Source organism: Miniopterus schreibersii, assembly GCF_964146895.1.
Source record: "Miniopterus schreibersii genome assembly, chromosome: 16".
Taxonomy (NCBI): Eukaryota; Metazoa; Chordata; class Mammalia; order Chiroptera; family Miniopteridae; genus Miniopterus; species Miniopterus schreibersii.
The window spans coordinates 45,551,325-45,571,359 of record NC_138116.1 but is presented as its reverse complement, the minus strand read 5'-3'; the positions used below and the strand labels follow the sequence as shown (position 1 = coordinate 45,571,359).

Sequence of the window (20,035 nt, the reverse complement as noted above, 5' to 3'; positions counted from 1 at the left end):
CTTCAACTTGTTTTTAAAAGCCTGGTCACAGATCCAGTAAAATTTAAAAACCTATAATGGATTAGCACTTGCAGTTGTGTAGGATAGACCAGATGCTGGAAAAGAGTCCGTGTGGCCTGTAAGAGGTACACATGCAGTTCTGTTTCGTAGCATGCATCGTCACAGGCCACGCTCTGAGCAGCTTGGACTCACGGCTTTAAATAACTGCCTCGCTGGCCTGTGCTGTTGAACTCTACCAGCAGGAGATTGTCTCAGATTTACATCCTGTTTAAATTTCTGTAGTCAGTTTCCCAATCTGAATTTTCAGTTTGTGTATTTTAAAGTAAATCTCTGGGAGGGAATTGAAATGCTGCCATTCAGCCTGGGTGGCTGTGCACTCTCTCTGTGAAGTGTGCTTGGAGGTCTCCCCAGGCTCAGCAGTTCTGTTCCCAGAGGCTGCTGAGACGATAGGTCCATTGATTCAGAACCTCTGCACATGGGGCCCAGAAAAACCCTGACATGATAGTGCTGATCTTCTGGGTGTAGAAGCTATGGCTTTAGGAGCAGACTTTGTCTTAAGTGGTTTGCATGGTGTTTCTCCCTAGGGCTTTGGGAGCCCAAGACACACTGGGTGTGAGCACATGTTTTTGACCTGAGATGGATAAAAGGGTGGAGCTGTGAGAATGTTGGGGTACACTCTATGAGGTGGTACCTCTGAAGATATGTGTGGATATCAGTTCTCACATGGGTTTCTGTCTCCTCTTGCTTCTAGTGGAGTCTCCACCACAATAGACCCCTTCTGGGACATCAGTTTAGATCTGCCTGGCTCTTCCACCCCATTCTGGCCCCTGAGCCCAGGGAGTGAGGGCAGTGTGGTGAACGGGGAAAGCCACATGTCTGGAACCACAACACTTACGGATTGCTTGAGAAGGTAAGAAACCTCCAGCACTTTTGCAGAAAAAGAAAGTTCTTTCCTTGCAGGAAGCTATCTCTCTTGCCATGAGGCTCTTCAGTAGTAAAACCCAAATAAACCTAGGGCTGCCCAAGGTCCCAGTAGTGTGTGTTTTACACTTCCAGTGTGGAACATGGGAAAAGAATCCAGCATGCCCACCGTTGGTCCCAATGACTCCTACTAGGTTGTCACATTTTTGCAAGGTGACTAGATGTTCTATCCACCTAGCTTTGCATTGTGGGATGTCTGTATTACAACTACGGGTCCACCCCACCCCCAGTGTAAATGAACAGAGAGCAGAAGTTACAGCTCCCTCACCTTCTGTGGCTGATAACTACCAGAGTCTGCATGAGGGCCGGCCCTCCCGCGGGTGATGGGAGAGCTGTGATGTTCTGTCTGCATCTGCACTGTATTTATGTCCATTTGCTGCATCATCAATTTAGACAAGTGATGAGATTTAGGGTGCAGTTGCTATAAAATGTATTTAAGTAGCTGTTACGTACAAATGTGTTAAGGCCAGAAATCCTTCCTAAACTTTATTTTAATAGGGCTTAGTGTTTTAAAGCCTTTATTTTCCTCTACTTCCATTAACTCAAGGTCCCTGCGGACAGGTCCTCGCTGGGTGGAAGTGCCCCTTGAGTTGAGGGGTGGGGCTTGGTTTTGACCTTACCACCATAGTCAGCATACGCAGAGGTACATGTTTAGAGTTTTAAAGTTAACTTTGTTACACTGATAGATTCAGATATAAGTGAAGTACCAGAATTTAAATTTGGGAAACAAACATATAAATCTTTTGATTTTTCAAGAGAGTATTTATAATGAAATTAAATTTTATGGTAAATTTCAATAGTATGGACACTGCCCACAAAGCAGGCAAGGAGGGCAACTGCACTTAGCAGACGGAAGCATGTGGAAGCTGCCGGTCAGCCCCACGTTTGAGGAAAGGTCGGCTTTCTTTGTCTCTAGTTTTTATTAACAGTGAAGGGTCCCTTTTCAAATTGTATTGAGAGTAAATCACAGAGCTGGTGGAAGAACTTGAAGTACCTGTGGTTTTTAGCTCTAGACATTCAGGTTTTTGGGCATTTCATGACTATGAGAACTGGAGGATGGCTGAGTGGCTGTCACCATTGGCAGCACCTGCACGAATGCTCAGATGTGCTCCTTGAACCCCTCCTTCATGGAGGAGGGCGCATCTGGACTGCAGTGTTTGTGTAGTAACCGACCGGGGCTCCTCAAAGCCCTTCCTAGGGTTTCCGTGGGCTTGGTGGTGCACCATTTGCTCTTTGTTGCCTTATAGCTGTCTCAGCTCTTACATTTGTGTGTTTTCTCAGCTGGGACAGAAGTGCAGCCCCCTCAGGGGAGGGGACTGCCTCGGGCTCTCTTAGTGTCTCCCAGAGCACTAAGGTGCTGGTGGACATCTGGTACATGCGGTGAATGAGAGTTTACTTGCTTTTACTCAGTCATAGTTCTTGCAAGGTTGCAAGTGGCAGGCAGTGACTCTGGTGAACTTAAGCAGGTAAGGACATGGGGTTGTTCACAGAATCCATGGAAGGCTAAGAGAACCCAGCTCAGCAAACAAGTGTCACCTTGGGAGGCTTGGGACCAGCATCTATAAATAGCCCACTGCTGCCTGCCTGCCCTGGTGCAGGGAAGGTGCCACTCATGGAAACAGGTCTTCCCACAGTGCTTCATTAGAACAGTAGCCCAGGTTCAGAGTCCCCAAGAGAATCACTCATCTGATGCCCTCATTGCTGGGGTGGGAAGAGCAAATACTGGCTTTTGTGGTCAGCTTCAGTAGTAGAGGGCAGGCCCTGCTTCCACCCAGGTTTGCAGATTCTCCGAATGGGGGAGGGGAGGTGTGGATAGATACTTAAGGAGGTATGTAAATTGGGCTCTGTTTTCCATCCATAATTTCTTAATTTGTAACTACGTTAGGTTGAAGCCAAATTCTCTTCATTCTGACGTTGTGAGGCTTGTTCGGTGTGTTCTTTTGGTTCTGAAGCAGGTTTGGTGGGAGGAAGTGAGCATAGTTTGGCTGAGATGACAAGAATCTGGGGGCAAATGTATTTGTCGGCACTGCACATGGAAACAAAACTAACAGATTATCAGAAACTTCTAGAAAAATGAAGTTAAAAAACATCAAAGGATGACTTGACTACTGAGCATTTTGCAGTGGGTGGTGTAAATTTTTTAAAATGTATATTATCACAACAAGTCGTGTGCTGCTTGATCGGTTGCTTAATTGATAATAGTTAGCAAAGCACATATAATTGGCATGAAGTATGTGAATCAACATTCGAGGGTAGTTGGGATAGGAACCCCCCAGTGTGACTTTGCCAGCCCCGGAACAGTCAGGAAGCCTGTCCTGTCCTAAAAGGAGTTCCTGAAGCAGGCCTCCGGGTTGTTTCATTGGTTCCCTGTAGGGGGAAGGCCCTTGGGACTCCCGGAGGGCAGTGCAGTGTTCCTTGCAGCCAGGTGCAGGGCTTGGGAAGCTTGTTGCCTCAGGCACTTGCTTTCTACCCTTTGTCTTCTCTTAGAGCAGGGGTGGGCTACACCTGTGAAATCATTTGGCCTGGCGTTGCCAAGGCAACTGCAGGCGGGACCCCAAATTCAATAAATCTAGCTTTTTTCATAGCTAATTTAAGTTGATAATTTTGTACAGCCCTCTAATGATATAAATATCCAAATAGCCCTTGGCAGAAAAAGGGTTCCCCACTCCTGTCTTGGAGCTTTGAATGCTTGCGGGACAGTAGTCCTCTGCCTAATTTTGGCTGCAGTTGGTATTGGACTTCCGCTTTCTAAAGTCATGTTTGACTCTGCCGTCGGAGTTCTTGTCCTCTTGTCGCTGCAGCTGACCATGGAAGCTGGCAGAGAGGTGGTCCAGGTCCCTGGCTGGTCCTGAGGAGTGTGATTTGGATAGGGCAGAACTGTGTTTTGAGTTGGAAAATTGGATGATGGAATAATGTTGTGGCAACTCTGGTGTATCTCCAAAGTCCTCACTGTTCACATGCACACTTTCTTCTCTCCTGCCATCGACTTGCCAGTCATCGTTCAGTCTTCACTGATTGGTTTGTTGTAGGTGACAGGAACAGCACTGGGTGTTCGGCCTGTGGGGTCACACCAGATCTGGGTTCAGCAACCTTGGAACTTGGGTTCTGGCTAGGAAAGAATTCAGAGCCAAGACCCAAACTACAAGAGAACATTTATTTGGTAAAATTACAGAGGTGGAAGAAGTAATTCCTAGAAGAAATGGACTGAGGAAACAAAGTTTTAGAGGCAAAGGAAGGGCCCTTGGTGCTTGGGAGTGAGAAAGCTAATGCTAATGTGCCTGGGGGGGAGTGGCTGCAGTGGAAAGAAGGGAATGGCAGAGACACAGGCGTGAGCTTCTCCCAGGTAGGAGAGTGCTGAGTCCTCAGTCCTAATGGTTTTAAGTGTGAAGATCTTAGGGGGGCCGGTCCCCGGGAAAGATCTTATTATAATATTCAGCAGCTTTTCATGTATGTCCTTTCAGGGTTGTGGTCTCCAGTGATTGATTCATTGTTGCCCGGTTGGGGGCTGTCATTCAATGCAGCTGGTCCTGAGATCAGCTGTGGCTGGTTTTGCTACTTTTCTGGGCCTGGAGCTTAAACACAAACTGAGGCCTAGATGTTATCTCTAGGGAGGAAAGGTCAGGGTGTCCAAACCCATGACCAGCATATGCTAGGGGAGGAAAGGCCACCCTGGGGGTGAGGTCCCACCCTACAGTTGTCCTTATTAGGCACCCAGGGCTTTGCACCTGGGGCTTTCCATCCAGGTGACCTTCTGTACCTTGCCCTCTATTGTTCTTGCTCTGCTCTTGTCTGTCTAACTGCCTATCACTGTGTTTTTTAAAACTGTTTTAAAGTTTGTTCAGTCAGGATTCAGACTAGGTCCACATACTGCATTTGGTTTATTGGTCTCCTGAGTCACTTGCAAGTTTTCTTTCCCTGCCTTTTCTTTGTTGAAAAGACAAGATCATTTGTTAATAGAATTTCCCAACTCTGGACCTTCCTGACTGGGTGTGCAGACGAGTCCTGCAGGTTGTGGTGAGCATGGGGGGGTGCCTGGCCCCATCCCTGTCCTCCACAAGACCTCATTATCCCCTCGCCCTCTCCTGCTCCCTGGGCACCTCGCAGATGGCATTTCGGCTTTGCCGGGCATTGTCCAGCCTTTGCTGAAGTGGCAGCATTCCCAAAGGATAAATAAGGATGTCCAGCTCCAGTTGTCAAAAGGTGGAATTTTCTGTTTGTTTTTCAGCTTTAAATTTTAAAATTTTGGCATAAACTATATTGAAACATCTATTTTATGGTTTTTATCTTTAGTAGATACCACAAATGCTTGCTAACTTATCCAGTCCAACCTGTCTATCTCATGATCTATCTTCACTACGAAGATCAAATTTCCCAAATGTCTCATTTTAAAAAATTAAACCTTTTATTTTGAGATAATTGTAGCTTCCCATATAGTTGTAAGAAATACTCCCTAGTGATTGCATGTATCCTTCACCCCACTCCTCCCAGAACAGTGTCACAGCCAGGATACTGACACCCTGCAGACCGGATGCAGGGAGGGCACTCCCACCACCCAGGAACCCTCGTAGCCATCCTCCTGCCCTCTGACCACCACTGTCTCCCGGACCCCTGGCAACTATGAATCTGTTCTCTGTTTCTATAAATTCCACATTTCAAGAAAGTTATATAACTGGAATCATACAACATGTAACCTTTGGGATTTAATTTATTTCTTTATTGAATTTATTGGGGCAACGTTGGTTAATAAAATTATATAGGTTTCAACATAACAAACCATCTGTATTATATTGTGTTGTGTGCTCACCACCCAGAGTCAAGTCTCCTTCCATCACCATTTACCCCTTTACCCTCCTCTGCCTCCCCTACCCCCTTCCCTCTGCTCATCACTATGCTCTTATTTTTGTCTATGAGGTGTGTTTTGTGGTTTTTTTTTAGATGAATCCTTTTACCTTTTCACCCAACCTCCAACACCCCTCCCTTCAGACAGCTGTCAGTCTTTTCTCTGTATCTATGAGTCTTTTTCTATTTTGTTTGTTTATTTTGTTCATTCGATTCCACATATGAGTGAAATCATGTGATATTTGTCTTTTTCTGCCTGGCTTACTTCACTTAGCATAATAATACTCTCCAGTTCCCTCTACGCTGCCTCAAAGGGTAAGTGTTCCTCTTTTTTTATAGCTGCATAATATTCCACGGTGTAAATGTCCCATAGCTTTTTTATCCACTGATCTACTGATGGGCTGCTTCCAAATCTTAACCACTGTAAATAAGACTGCAATGAACATAGGGGTGCATATGTTCTTTCAAATTAGTGTTTTGGGATTCTTAGGATATATTCCCAGAAGTGGGATCACTGGGTCATAAGGCAGTTCTATGTTTAATTCTTTGAAGGTGACTTCATACTGTTTTCCATAGTGGCTTCACCCGTCTGCATTCCCTCCAACAGGGTGCCCTTTTCTCTGCATCCTCGCCAGCACTTGTTGTTTGTTGATGTAATGATTGACGGTTGTTTGTTGATGTAATGATCTGACAGGTGTGAGGTGATACCTCGTTGTAATTTTAATTTGTATTTCTCTGAAGATTAGTGATATTGAGCATCTTTTCATATATCTATTGGCCATCTGTATATTCTTTTTAGAGATGTGTCTATTCAGGTCTTCTGCCCATTTTAAAATTGTTTTTATGGTGTTGAGCTTTATAAGTTTTTTATAAATTTTGGATATTAACCTCTTATCAGATGTATCATTGGTGATTATGTTCTCCCATTCAGTGGGTTGTCTTTTAATTTTGTCGATACTTTTCTTGGCTGTGCAAAGACTTTTTATTTTGTTGTAGTCTCATTTGTTTCTTTTTTCTTATGTTTCCTTGCTTGAGGAGATATATCAGAAAGAATATTACCATGAGAAAGGTCCGAGATTTTACTGCCTATGGTTTCTTCTAGGGTTTTGATGGTTTCAAGCCTTACATTTAAATCTTTTTTTTTTTCTTTTTTTTAAAATATATCTTTTATTGATTTCAGAGAGAGGAAAGGAGAGGGAGAGAGAGAGATAGAAACATCAATGATGAGAGAGTCATTGATCGGCTGCAGCCCGCAACCCGGGCATGCGCCCTGACCGGGAATCGAACCCTGATTGCCTGGATCCAGGGTCGATGCTTAACCACTGAGCCACGCCCGGCCGGGCTACATTTAAATCTTTAATCCATTTTGAGTTTATTCTTGTGTATGATGTAAGAAGGTGGTCTAGTTTTATTTTTTTGCATGTATCAAATTTTTCCAACATTTATTAAATAGATGGTCTTTACCCTATTGTATATTGTGGCCTCCTTTGTCAAATATTAATTGACCATAAAGCCATGGATTTATTCTTGGGATCTCTGTTCTGCTCCATTGATCTGTATGTCTATTCTTATGCCAGTACCATGCTGTTTTGATTACAGTGGCTTTGTATTATAGTCTGATACAGGTAGTGTGAGTCCTCCAATTTTGTTGTTCTTAAGATTTCTGAGGCTCTTTGGTTCCATACAAAGTTTTGGAATATTTGTAATAGTTCTATGAAATAGACTATTAGTGTCTTCATAGAAATTTCCTTGACTCTATACATTGCTTTGGGTAGTATGAACATTTTAACATTAATTTTTCCAATCCATGAACATGGTATATGCTTCCACTTACTTGTATCTTCTTCAGTTGTTTTCTTCAGTGTCTTACAAGTTTCTGAGTACAGGTCTTGCACATATTTGGTTAAATTTATTCCTAGGTAGGTAGGTGTGTGTGTGTATTTGAAGCAATTGTAAATGAGATTGTTTTCTTAGATAGTTCATTAGTGGTGTATAAAACTGCAACTGATTTCTGGATATTTTGTGTCCTGCAACTTTACTGAACTCATTTATCAGTTCTAACAGTTTTTTGTGTAATCTTTAGGTTTCTCTAGTATCATGTCACCTGCAAATAATGACAGTTTTACTTCTTCCTTTCCAATTTGGATGCCTTTTATTCCCCCTCCCCAATATGTTTTTACTGATTTTAGAGGGAGAGAGAGGAAGGGAGAAATACCAGTTTGCTGCCTCCTGCACGCCTCTTATTGGGATTGAGCCTACAGCCCAGGCAAGTGCCCTGACTGGGGAATCGAACCAGTGACCTCTCGGTGCATGGGATGATGCTCAACCAACTGAGCCACACTGGCCAGGGCTGTTTCTTCTTCTTGTAATCTGTTTAGAGTTTTTCATTCTTTGATTTTAATTTTTTTTTTTTTAAATATATCTTTATTGATTTCAGAGAGAGGAAGGGAGAGGGAGAGAGAGAGATAGAAACATCAGTGATGAGAGAGTCATTGATCGGCTGCAGCCCACAACCCGGGCATGTGCCCTGACCGGGAATCGAACCCTGATTGCCTGGATCCTAGGTCGATGCTTAACCACTGAGGCACGCTCAGCCGGGCTCTTCTTTGATTTAGTTCTGGAAGATTTGCATGTTTCTAGGAATTTATCCATCTCCTCAAGGTTGTCCAATTTGTTGGCATATAGTTGTTTTATAATATTTTATTATAATCCTTTGTATTTCCTTGGTGTCAGTTGTAACTTCACTTTCATTTCTGGGCCCTCTTGTCTTTTTTTATTGATGAGTCTATTTAAAGGTTTGTCAATCTATCTTTTCAAAGAACCAGCTCTTGGTTTTATTGAATTTTTGGCGGGGGGGGGGGTTAGCACTCATTTATTTTTGCTCTGATCTTTATTATTTCCTTTCTTATACTCACTTTGGGCTTTGTTTTTTGTTCTTTTTCTAGTTCTTTTAAGTGTAAAGTTAGATTGTGTATTTGAGACTTTTCTTGTTTTATTGAGGTAGGCCTGCAATGCTCTGAATTTTCCTCTTAGGACTGCTTTTGCTGTGTCCCACAGATTTGAGGTTGTTGTGTTCTCATTTTCATTTGTTTCAAGGTATCTTTTGATTTCTTCCTTGATCTCTGTATTAACCCATTTATTGTTTACTAACATGTTATTTAGTTGCCATGTCTCTGTGTGTTTTTCAGATTTCTCTTGTGATTGATTTCTGGTTTCATACCATTATAGTTGGAGAAAATGCTTCATATGATTTCAGTTTTCTTAAATTTATTGAGATTGTTTTGAGTTTGTTTTTTTTTTTTAATTTTTTTTAACATATCTTTATTGATTTCAGAGAGAGGAAAGGAGAGGGAGAGAGAGAGAGAGAAACATCAATGATGAGAGAGTCACTGATTGGCTGCCTAGCCCGTAACCCGGGCATGTGCCCTGACTGGGAATCGAACCCCGATCTCCTGGATCCTAGGTCAATGCTCAACCGCTGAGCCACGCCCAGCCGGGCTGTTTTGAGTCTTAACATGTGGTCTATCCTAGAAAGTGTTCCATGTCCACTTGAAAAGAATGCGTATTCTGCTGCTTTGGGGCGAAATGCTCTGAAGATATCAATTAAATTCATCTGGTCTAGTGTGTCATTTAAGGCCACCGTTTCCTTGGTGATTTTTTTGTCTGGAAAATGTATCCATTGATGTGAATGGGTTGTTAAAATCCCCTTCTATGACTGTATTACTGTCAGTTTTCCTTTATGTCCTAGATTTGCTTTACATAGTTGGGTGCTCCTTTGTTGGACACACATATGTTTACAAGGGTTATGTCCTCTTGTCAGATCGATCCCTTTATCACTATGTAGTGTCCTTCTTTGTGTCTTATTATCGCCCTTTTTTTTTTTTTTAATATATCTTTATTGATTTCATAGAGAGGAAAGGAAAAGGAGAGAGAGAGAGAAACATCAATGATGAGAGAGTCGTTGATTGGCTGCCTCCTGCACGCCCTCGACTGGGGATCGGGCCTGCAACCCGTGCATGTGCCCTGACCGGGAATCGAACCCTGATCACCTGGATCCTGGGTCGACGCTCAACTGCTGAGCCATGCCTGGCTGGGCTTCTTGTTTTTTTTTAATCTTCACCTGAGGATATTTTTTCCATTGCTTTTCAGAGAGAGTGGAAGGAAGAGAGAGAGAGAGAAACATTGATGTGAGAGAGACACATCAGTGGGTTGCCTCCCACACACTCCCAACCAGGGCTTAAGCCTGCAACCGAGGTACATGCCGTTGGCCAGAATCAAACACAGGACCCTTCAGTCTGTGGGCCGGCCAGGGCTGTTGCCCTTGTTTTAAAGTGTATTTTGTCTCAGAAGTATTGCACCAGCTTTTTTTTTCATTTCCTTTTCCATGAATTACTGTTCTCCGTCTCTTTCCTGTTAGTCTGCGTGTCTTGTGTACTGAGGCGGGTCTCTCGTAGACAGTATAAATATGGGTCTTGTTTTCTTACCCATTCAGCTATAGGGTGTTTTTTGAAGTGATAAAGAGAGAAGGGGATGGATGTATGAATGTATGTATTTTTAGTAGGGAATGAATCCATTGAAAGTGATAAAATAACTTTTCTCTATTTTACCCCTTCCATATTTTCTTCCTTAAAAATACATTTTTAAAACCCCTTGTAGATTTACCAGACCAGAGCACTTAGGAAGCAGTGCCAAGATCAAATGTAGTGGTTGCCATAGCTACCAGGAGTCCACGAAACAGCTCACCATGAAGAAACTGCCTATTGTAGCCTGCTTTCATCTCAAAGTAAGTTTTCCAAAAAAACTTGATAGCAGACTCCACTTTTAGACCCTAGTACAACGTGGAGCCTGCTGGTCTGGTGTGCAGAGCGCTTTTGGTGTTTGCAGTGGCTCCTTAGGAGAGCTATGGAGGGGCAGTAAGTTGTACTCTTTCCCTACCTTCTGTTGCCAGGAGAAGCCTGTGTGTGAACAAGAAGTAATTAATGCGTAATGAAAATGGGGCGTGAGTTGCTCCACTGGGGTTGGGGGTTGTTAAGGTTTTACCACTACTACCTAAATTCTTCCTTCCTCACCTCAAGCTTTCTGTTTTTATTTTACTTAAAAGCAAACTCCCTTAGCATTATGATCTAGTCCAGGATTTGGCGAGCGCCTTCTATAAAGGTCAAATAGTAAATATTCTAGGGTTTGTAGCCATGTGATCTCTGCTTTATGTTCTTTGTTTTATTTTATGACCCTTTAAAAACGTTAAAAAACAAAACAAGAAACTATTTGTAGCTTCCTTGCTGGGTTTGGTGGCCCCTGATGTAGCCATGGGACTGTCTCTTGTCTTGTGAAAAGAACAGTGTGTCTGTTTGGCTCCCAGAGGTTACTTTCCTTGCACTTGGTTGGGTTTATTGTAAGATTCCTTTTTTTGTACACTGAGTACACAGAGAAGCACCATTGGCATAACTCCGTTACCACACCATTCCTCTTCCCCTCTCCCCATTCCTTCAGCGATTTGAGCACTCGGCCAAACTGAGGCGGAAGATCACCACATATGTGTCCTTTCCCCTGGAGCTGGACATGACCCCGTTCATGGCTTCCAGGTAGGACGGCTTCTCCTGCTCTGTTGCCAGCGGGCGGCTCTGTTAGGCTGGTGGTGGGCACGGGCTCCACAACGAGACAGTTACAGGCGCTGATGTAACCGTAAGTGCTCAACCGAATCGTTGTTCTGATCTTAACCCAAGACACATTTTACTTTTTAAATGTTTACTTACAGATTTTATTATTGTTTGTTTTCATTCCTCACCCAAGGGTATTTTTTCCATTGCTTCCCAGACAGGGGGAGACAGAGAGGGACAGACAGACATCGATTGGTTGCCTCCCACCCCCCGGCCAAGGTCTGTGCAGCTGGAATTGAACCCCGACCCTCCAGTCCATGGCCCAGTGCTAACCACTGAGCAAGCCGGCTGGGGCTTTACTGATTTTAGAGGGAGGACGGGGGAGAGGCAGGAACATTGGTTGGTTGGTGCACTTACTTATGTCTTTGGTTGATTCTTCAACGTGCCCTGACCAGGGACCAAACCCATAACGTTGGCGAATTGGGACGACATTCTACCCAAACGAGCTACCCAGCCAAGGCCCCAAGACACATTTTAGTTTAATGAGTTATTTTTTCTAAGATGTGTTGTTGATTTGAGTTTTCCCAAGTAATCCTTTGTCAAGGTGGGATCACAGTTAGAAGGCAGCATCTTAGCTGAAGGAATGGATTTTGGAATACAGATAAACAGTTGATTTTGCAGTTGTAGATTCCATTTTTCTTGTTTTCAAATCTTGATATTATAGACTACTTAAAATTTACCCTCCAGAAAATGCAACACTTACTAATATATCAGCTACATGTTGGTTTCCTGGGGCCACTGTAAAAAATTACAAACTTGGTGGCTGAAAGGAGGTTGGCAGTTCTGTGGTTCCCTGGAAGGGCCCAGGGAAGATTTCATTCCTTGCCAGGAGGTGTTCCAACCAGGTAGACCCAGGCAGGTCCACACCTCAGGGCAGGTGTGCTCTCCGCATTCATTTCGCCAGCCTGGGTCTCTGTAGAAGAATTAGAAAGTGTATATAAAACTGACCCAGCCTGGTGTGGCTCAGTGGTTGAGCATTGACCTATGAACCAAGAGGTCAGGGTTTGATTCCTGGTCAGGGCACATGCCTGGATTTGGGCTCAACCCCCAATAGGGGGCGTGCAGGAGGCAGCCGATCAATGACTCTTTCATCATTGATGTTTCTCTCTCTCTCCTTCTCCCTTCCTCTCTCTGAAATCAATAAAAACATTTTTATAAAGGATCCAGCACAGTGTCTAGTATTATCAACTAAAGTCTCTTTAGTTCAGTTATTTTCAACCCGTGTGCCTCAAGCATTTTTAAAACACGCAGTATCTGACTAGTCAGAGCACTAACCTGGTTTCCCTTAGGTTGTCGAATAAAAAAGTGACAACAGCAGTAGCCCTGCAGTGTGAGTGAATCAAAATTATACCTATTTTTTTGTTAGATCGGCAGAATGTGTGTGCGTGCGTGTGCACATGCAGGCTTATGTGCCATGAGATAATAAAGGCTGAAAAGTACTGTTTTAGTTAATCAGTTTAAATGGTGCTGAGTTTTGCTGTTGTTTGTTGCAGCAAAGAGAGCAGGATGAATGGACAGTACCAGCAGCCATCAGATAGTCTCAGTAATGACAACAAGTAAGTGGTGCCCTGGGTGGGCCTTGGATGTCTCAGGCGGGGCTGGAGCCTGGTCCTTGGGCAGAGCTTGTGGCGTTTCCCAGGGAGACGCTGCATTTATGAGCAGTGACAGCCAAGCTCCTTTCCTGGGGCACTAGCCTTCTTCCTGCCGTGTTGTCCGTTGATCTGTTATGAAAATACTTCAGCCTCTATCAGAAGAGGGCTCTTCACACCTTGATCATACAGCTCCCTCCTGCCATAGAGCCTGACCCCTTTTCTCCTGGCCATTGCGGGCCCAGAGGGCAAGCTCAGTGTCTGAACTCTGAGCCCCGTGTTCTCCTCCTTCACCGGCATTGCAGCGAGGCCTCTGCTCTTTTCTCTGCCGTCCTTTCACCACAGTGTGGCAGGAGAATGAGAGGAGAGTGGTTACAGTATCACCTAGCACCAGTTACTCTCACCACTTGCACTGGGCATAGCTCCACTGAAGACGCTTGAGCCGAGGGGGGCCACGCAGGCACCTCTGCGCACCCGCCAGCTCTGATTCCTTGGCTGTTGCTCCTTGGGGTTGGTGAGCTACCCCTCCCTGTGCAGGCTTCCAGTTGTCGGTACTGAAGGACATCTAATGATGGTGAAGTCGAGGTAACTGCCGTGCCTCTCCTCTCCTTTCCTCACAATCCAGGTACTCCTTATTTGCAGTCGTCAACCACCAGGGGACCCTGGAGAGCGGTCACTACACCAGCTTCATCCGGCAGCACAAGGACCAGTGGTTCAAGTGTGACGACGCCATCATCACGAAGGCCAGCATCGAGGACGTGCTGGACAGCGAGGGGTACGTCGGGGGCATGTCTCTGCGTGTACACCTGAACCCAAGCACGGCTGTTTTTAGTGCCATTCAAGGATGCTCACTTTTGGTGCTTGTTCTGGACGAATGCCAGCCTCGCTGGGTTGCTGGCCACTGGGTAGGGGGCGATATCCCTGAGCATTAATGCTCTGATCAGTTGCGGCAGGAGCTCGGGCACGTTTTTCACAGCTCTCCCCCCGTTTCGTTCCTCCTGGCACATCCTTGTCCACCTTCAGCTTCGCTCAGGCCTTGGCCTCGAGACCATCATTAGACCCCTAGCCCCAGGGGTGAGCTCCTGTGACTGCGAGGTGCGTCCGTATTTTTCCAAGCTGTGGGGAAGCCCCCTGGGAGAGTCTGCATGGAAGAATTTGTGTTGGAGAGGCAGCCTTGTTGCAGTGAGGAGGCCAGAGCGAGGGGTGTAGGCTGCACCCACTGCAGGAGTTTCACCACAGGTAGCACTGACACAGGCCCTGGCGTCAGGGACAGGAGAGGCCAGGTTTGGGGCTGTGGGGGCAGGACTGACAGGGCACATGGCTGCCTGCTGGATGGGCGGGCGGGCAGATGGACTTAGGGGGCTTGGGCATTAGGTGGGGGCACTGTCACTACCTAGCCAAGGACCTACCTCCTTGCGGACTAAGAACCAAAAAACCATCCAACCAAGAAATCAGACTGCTGATTGTGCTGAGGCCCCAGGGCAGGTCCGGCTGGGGAGGGTCGGTCTTGCCTAGACCTCTTGTGAACTAGAACTAAGCTACTTCTGTCTTTGCTCTTCAGATACCTGCTGTTCTACCACAAACAGTTCCTGGAGTATGAGTAGCCTTATCATCCGCTGGTCAGAAAAGAGAAGGCCATGAATTGCAAGCCCCACAAAATGACTCCAGCCACCCAGCATCACGACACCGCCATCCACCCCAAATCCCCTGTGACACAAGCATCGAACCCTCTGCCTCCACAGCCTGGGCTCAGGGTTGTGGGGATCGAGTGGACAGCACTGTGGGAGAGGTTCCAGGAACTGCACAGCACAAGAAACTAAAGGGAGGGGCAGAGTGGGTGTGTCACTAGTGTATGTCCTGCTCCTCAGACTGTGTGGGTGACTGGGGTGGTGTCCCCGCAGCACCAAGCAGTCTCACCCTGGTGCTTCAGTTCTACCACGTGACGGCACAGAGTTTTAAAAGGCGCCAGCCTATTTTAAAATCATGGCTCAGTGAAGCAGTAGAAAAGACAAAGGTATCGTGCAGGTCAGGACTCTGCAAGTGTCAGTGTGAGTTTTAGTGTGAAGTCTGTGTAGTGGCAAACTCAGATTCTGCCAGCAGAGCCTGCGGAGTGGAAGACACTGCCTGGGATTGTCAGTACACCTGTGCGGGTGACATGGCAGACGCATGTGGAGGCGCCAGCCTGGGCTCGCCCCTCCCTCCGTGTTCCAGGAACAACATTTTCTTATCTCCTCCCCCACCCCTGCCACCCCCCGCCGCCTTCCAGGGTGGTGAATTTCGTAAGTGTAATCTTAGTAATGTGAATGAGTCAAGTTTACCCTGAAATTTAGATAGTTTTTTCGTTCCTGAGAGGGAAGCTTGCTTTGGGTGCTGTTTGTTGCTGCGCCCGCCCCATCCTTCGGAAGCACCTGTGTCCTGGGTGAAGCTGCAGGTGCGAGTCAGCTGCAGGTACAGCGGCCCCATCCGGGGACTCTGGAGCAAATGAAGCGTTTTTCAGTGGAGTCATTGTTTTCCTTCACGTTTTCTCGGCTGCCTGTCCTGTTGGCTGTCCCTGTCACTGATGTGTCTGGTGGCGGGTGTGTTGAGAGGAAGCTGGAGTGGTCTCCAGTGGAGACGGACGGCATTGCATCGCTGAGGGCCTCTGCTTTCCCTTCAGTGTAGTTTAAATTGTGGAAGAAGTGACTTTGTGATTGACCTGTGGAAAGAGCTGGTAGAGGAATGCCTTGTCCTTGTGAGGTATGTTGCATGCATCTATCTGTCCAAATCCCAACTTAGATATTTTGGTCCATTTCTGAGATACTGGACCCGGAGATGTAGGAGAGGAAGAGTTCCCGCAGTGTCGTTTGTGAAGCAAGCTGTCTTGTCGTGCGAGCCGTCTGCATCTGGGCCGTGGTGTGCTCACTCTCCGAGAAGAGGACAGTCCTCTATTTCAGGGCAGCAAACCTTTCATAAAGAGCCGGCTGGTAAACATCTTAGGCTTTGTGAGCCTCTTGCCACAGGTAATATGTAAACAAATGAGCCTAGCTTTGTTCCAGTAAAACTTTATGGACACAAGTTTGAATTTCATGTAATTTTTACATCATAAAAATTTTTTCACTGTTTAAAATGTGTTAACTATTCTTAGCTGACAGTCATACAGAAGCAGGCAGTGGACCAGATCTAGCTCATTAGCTGGTTAAGTTAGGGGACTAGTCACTTCAGTTGAGTAAAGTGCTAGAATATGCAAAGCAGCAATCCTGCAGAATCATCATATATGGCAAAATTCCTAGTGAGAGGTTTTCTTTTTCTTTATTTTATCTTTTCCATTACCTTTCATCCCCCTGTGCCCTCCTCCAGCTCTACTCACTCACGCTCCCCCGCAGTCCCCACACTGTTGTCCATGAGTTTTGTTCTCTCTGTTTCTCAATCCCTCCACCCCCCCCACAGCAGCCAGCCTGCTTTCTGTCCATGAGTCTGTCTCTATGCTTGTTTGTTGATTAGATTCCACATATGAGTGAGATCCTGTGGTACGTGTCTTTCTCTGACTGGCTTATTTCACTTCGCATGATGTTCTCCAGGTCCCTCCCTGCTGCCGCAAAGGATGAGAGTTCCTTCCTTTTAATGACTGCGTTGTATTCCGTGGTGTGCATGGCCACAGCTGTTTTACCTGCTCACCAACTAAAGGGCACTTGGGCTGCTTCCAGATCTTGGCTACTGGAAACGATGCTGCAGTGAGCGTAGGGGCCTGGTTTTTGAGCCATTTGCTCAGCCAGTTCTCAGTTATGTTTCTGCGTTTATGGAACACGGTTTTTAAAGCATGTTTTAAAAATAGCAAGTGTTTTCAGAGAAGTATAGATGGGTGCAGATTTTTAGAAACGGCCACGTGTTCAAGGTGTGTGTGTGTGTGTGTGTGTGTGTGTGTGAGAGTGTGAGAGAGAGACTGCTAGGAAGTTTCTTTTGGGGAGCGGTGTGGTGGTTTAATAATGCGCAAATCTAATGGAAAGGAGAGCTGGCTGAGGTTGGCGTGAGGGCTTCTGAGCTGTGAAGGCTTCCTGCGTTTACAGTCTGTGTCATCGCTTCATTGGAGTGTTATAAATGCAGAGTGGGGACGAAGCAGCTGTGTTGACCTTGGAGTTTCTGGAAGATTACCTGTGGTTTGGGCGCCTGTGCTGCTCCCCTGCACCTCTTCCTGTCTTTGTTGGTATTCAGAGGCTCAGCTGCTCTGAGAACTCAAGGACTTGGGAAAGACAGTGAGGACATCATTTTAAACTTTCATATTCGCATTAAGAGAGTTCTCTTTCTTCACTTTGGCATTGGTGTTCTAAGCGCTTGCCTCTCTGCTGCTGAGAAATCTGCTGCCACTGGGAGGACAACTGGGGGAAGGGGCTGCTGCCCTGGTGCTTGCCCCCCGCCGAGATCCTGTGGTCGACCTGCTTATTTGAATTTACCTTGTTAGGAACAAAATATTACATGATGGTTCTGGAAATTTTCTTTTTTAAAAGCTCCCAATCTAGCTTTTTTTTTTTTTTTTTTTTCTTTTTAATATATCTTTATTGATTTCAGACAGAGGAAAGGAGAGGGAGAGAGAGATAGAAACATCAATGAGTCATTGATCAAGCCCACAACCCGGGCATGTGCCCTGACCGGGAATCGAACCCTGATCGCCTGGATCCTATGTTGACACTCAACCGCTGAGCCACGCCCGGCCGGGCCCAATCTAGCTATTAAATTCAGGAAAATGGTCGTTTCCTAACAACTACCCTTGTGTAGCTGTTCCTGTTGTTACTGAGTGTATTTGACCACTAAGGAATCATTAGGTGACCCCCCTCACTCCCATCAGTGTGTTTAAAATAACCTGAATTTCGGAAATATTGGCTGCCACTCCCTTGCTCCACATTGAAACAGGGCCTTTCCCTCTTCAGATGTGTGGAGTGAGTTCCGAGCTGTGTAGAGTGTGGGATAGTGCTCGCAGGGCCAGAGCCGAGTGAGCAGCCTGGGGATTGAGTGGCCAGACCTTCCTCCAGCCCTTGTCACCCTCTCCTGTCAGGTGCTAGAATGTCCTAGGACTCTCCTTGCAGCAGCCCCTGCACCCAGCATACCCAAGCTTCTGTGGTTTGGCTTAGAGTGTATGCTTTCATTGTGTAAAATTGCTGGGGTTGGGTATTTTTTTTGGGGGGGCGGGGGTTGGTTGTTTTTGATCATTGAAGTGACTGTTATAATCAAAACAGAAATTGTAAGAAAAAGATTCCTATGATCGTGTTGTGATGTAACTGCCAGGATGATGACATGCTTTTACCTATTGTTCTGAGGAGCTGTGGCTCTTCCCTCCCCAATGGCTTGTAGTCTTTCCTATGTCATAATAAAGCTACGTTTTATTCTGAAAATTGGCTGGCTCTCCCCTTCCTCACACCAGCAGCCAAAGAGAGGGGCAGAGGAGGGGAGTGCCCAGGGTGTGGACAACCACCAGGGCAGGCAGGCCTGCCAGTGTAGGACCTGCTGAGGTCAGTGGCCAGAGCTGCAGCCTTGGTTTGCGCCGACCACAAGACTGCTCTGGATGTCGGAAAGTCTGCGCAGCGTGCGTTTCCCCGTTGTCTATGTGTGGCCCGCTGTTGCTTCAACCCTCTCCTCTTGTGGGCAGGAGGGTGACGTATCCTGGATTCAGGACCACCACCAGCCTTCCGACTGATCTGCATAAAAGTCACCTGAGGCCTTAAAATATGGACTCCTTGCCAGAGTGTGATGACTACACCAGGATGTGGTGTAGGAATATACATTTACAGGCAGCTCCCCAAGTGGTCAGAAAGGAGCATGTGTAAGTGGAGAAGCAGAGGAGACCGGCGCAGTTGGTGCCGCCCTTGGTTCTGCAGCTGTCCCCGGGCTGTCGTGGACCTGTGAGTCCTTCACCTCGCCCACTGCCCACACTGTCCCTGCCTGAGAGACCCGAACCTTTGTTTCCAAAGTCTCCTTTTTCGAATGCCTTACTTGCAAGTTCTTTTAGTTCCCTTACACAGAAATACCAAGAGGTGCTAGAGAATCTCTTGGGGTTCAGCCTTAGGCCTCCTGTCCCCATTGTGCAGCAGTCTCTTCAAGTTAAATAGAACCAGGGTTGTCTCCCCCAGGGGAGCTCCACTTTCGGGGGCCAAGACCTTCAAACCAGCAGAGCCCAAGTCTTCCAGGACAGGAATAAGAAAAATTTGTGATTAGATTATTAACATAATGCTGAAAAGTGCCAGTCCCGCTCCCACCCCTTGGACCAGTATGTTTTGGCTGTGGGGGAGTCAGCACCATATAATGGTCTCTGGTTAAAAGCATACAAGTCATCCCAGAAGAGAAAAGCCTCAGAGCCATAATGCTCACCACAGCGGGCTTCCGTGAGCTCGGCTGCTTCTCTGTGGTGGGCAGTGTACTCACAGCAGCGCATAGACTGAGCCCAGGGCTGCGTTTCCTTTGCTGTGAATTGGTTTCCCTGATCAGAAGCAGTGCTGCATGGAATGTTGAAACGAGATGGAGGTGCTGACAAGCAGGGTAGGCAAATTCATATCTAGAATATTCTAGTGAAGAGAAATTGCTGCCTCCTCCATTGACCCTGTTCCAGCCTCCACCTCTGGATGGCCACTCACTTCATGCCAGGCAAGCGTGGTGTCTGGGGAAGGAAGCTCCTGCGTGCACAGGCATGCTGCTTTGTGCCCCGGGGCATGAAGAGCATCCTCTGAATTCTCATGGGTGCGATTGGCTGGATACCCTCACAGTCTGCCCCTTTTGGGTGATCTGTCCCCATCCAGGTCTTGTCACTCATCTTTAAATCCTATCCCAAGTCCTTGACCATCCATCCAAGCTATTAGCAATATCCCATAAATCCGTGTAGATCAGTACTTTCGGTCCTATCTTTCGAGACAAAGCTGGTAACCAGGTGTCCAGCCCCAGGTTCTGCTTACGGGGTTTCCTTCACTGTCCTGCGGGGTTCTCCTCAGTCATCTGGTCAGAGGAATA

The 20,035-nt window shown here is 46.3% G+C and overlaps 1 protein-coding gene across 1 annotated transcript in view; it reads left to right on the top strand.

Annotated features, from left to right (window-relative positions):
• The window catches only part of USP22 (ubiquitin specific peptidase 22), a 54,074-nt gene extending 35,645 nt beyond the window's left edge, over positions 1-18,429 (top strand). Inside the window, exons 8-13 of the mRNA XM_081116151.1 lie at positions 752-910; positions 10,477-10,603; positions 11,311-11,402; positions 12,971-13,033; positions 13,692-13,841; positions 14,628-18,429. Of these exons, the coding sequence (XP_080972277.1) occupies positions 752-910; positions 10,477-10,603; positions 11,311-11,402; positions 12,971-13,033; positions 13,692-13,841; positions 14,628-14,670 (634 nt within the window). The 3' untranslated portion in view covers positions 14,671-18,429. The remainder of the gene's footprint in view (positions 1-751; positions 911-10,476; positions 10,604-11,310; positions 11,403-12,970; positions 13,034-13,691; positions 13,842-14,627) is intronic.
• The last annotated feature ends 1,606 nt before the right edge of the window (positions 18,430-20,035 follow it).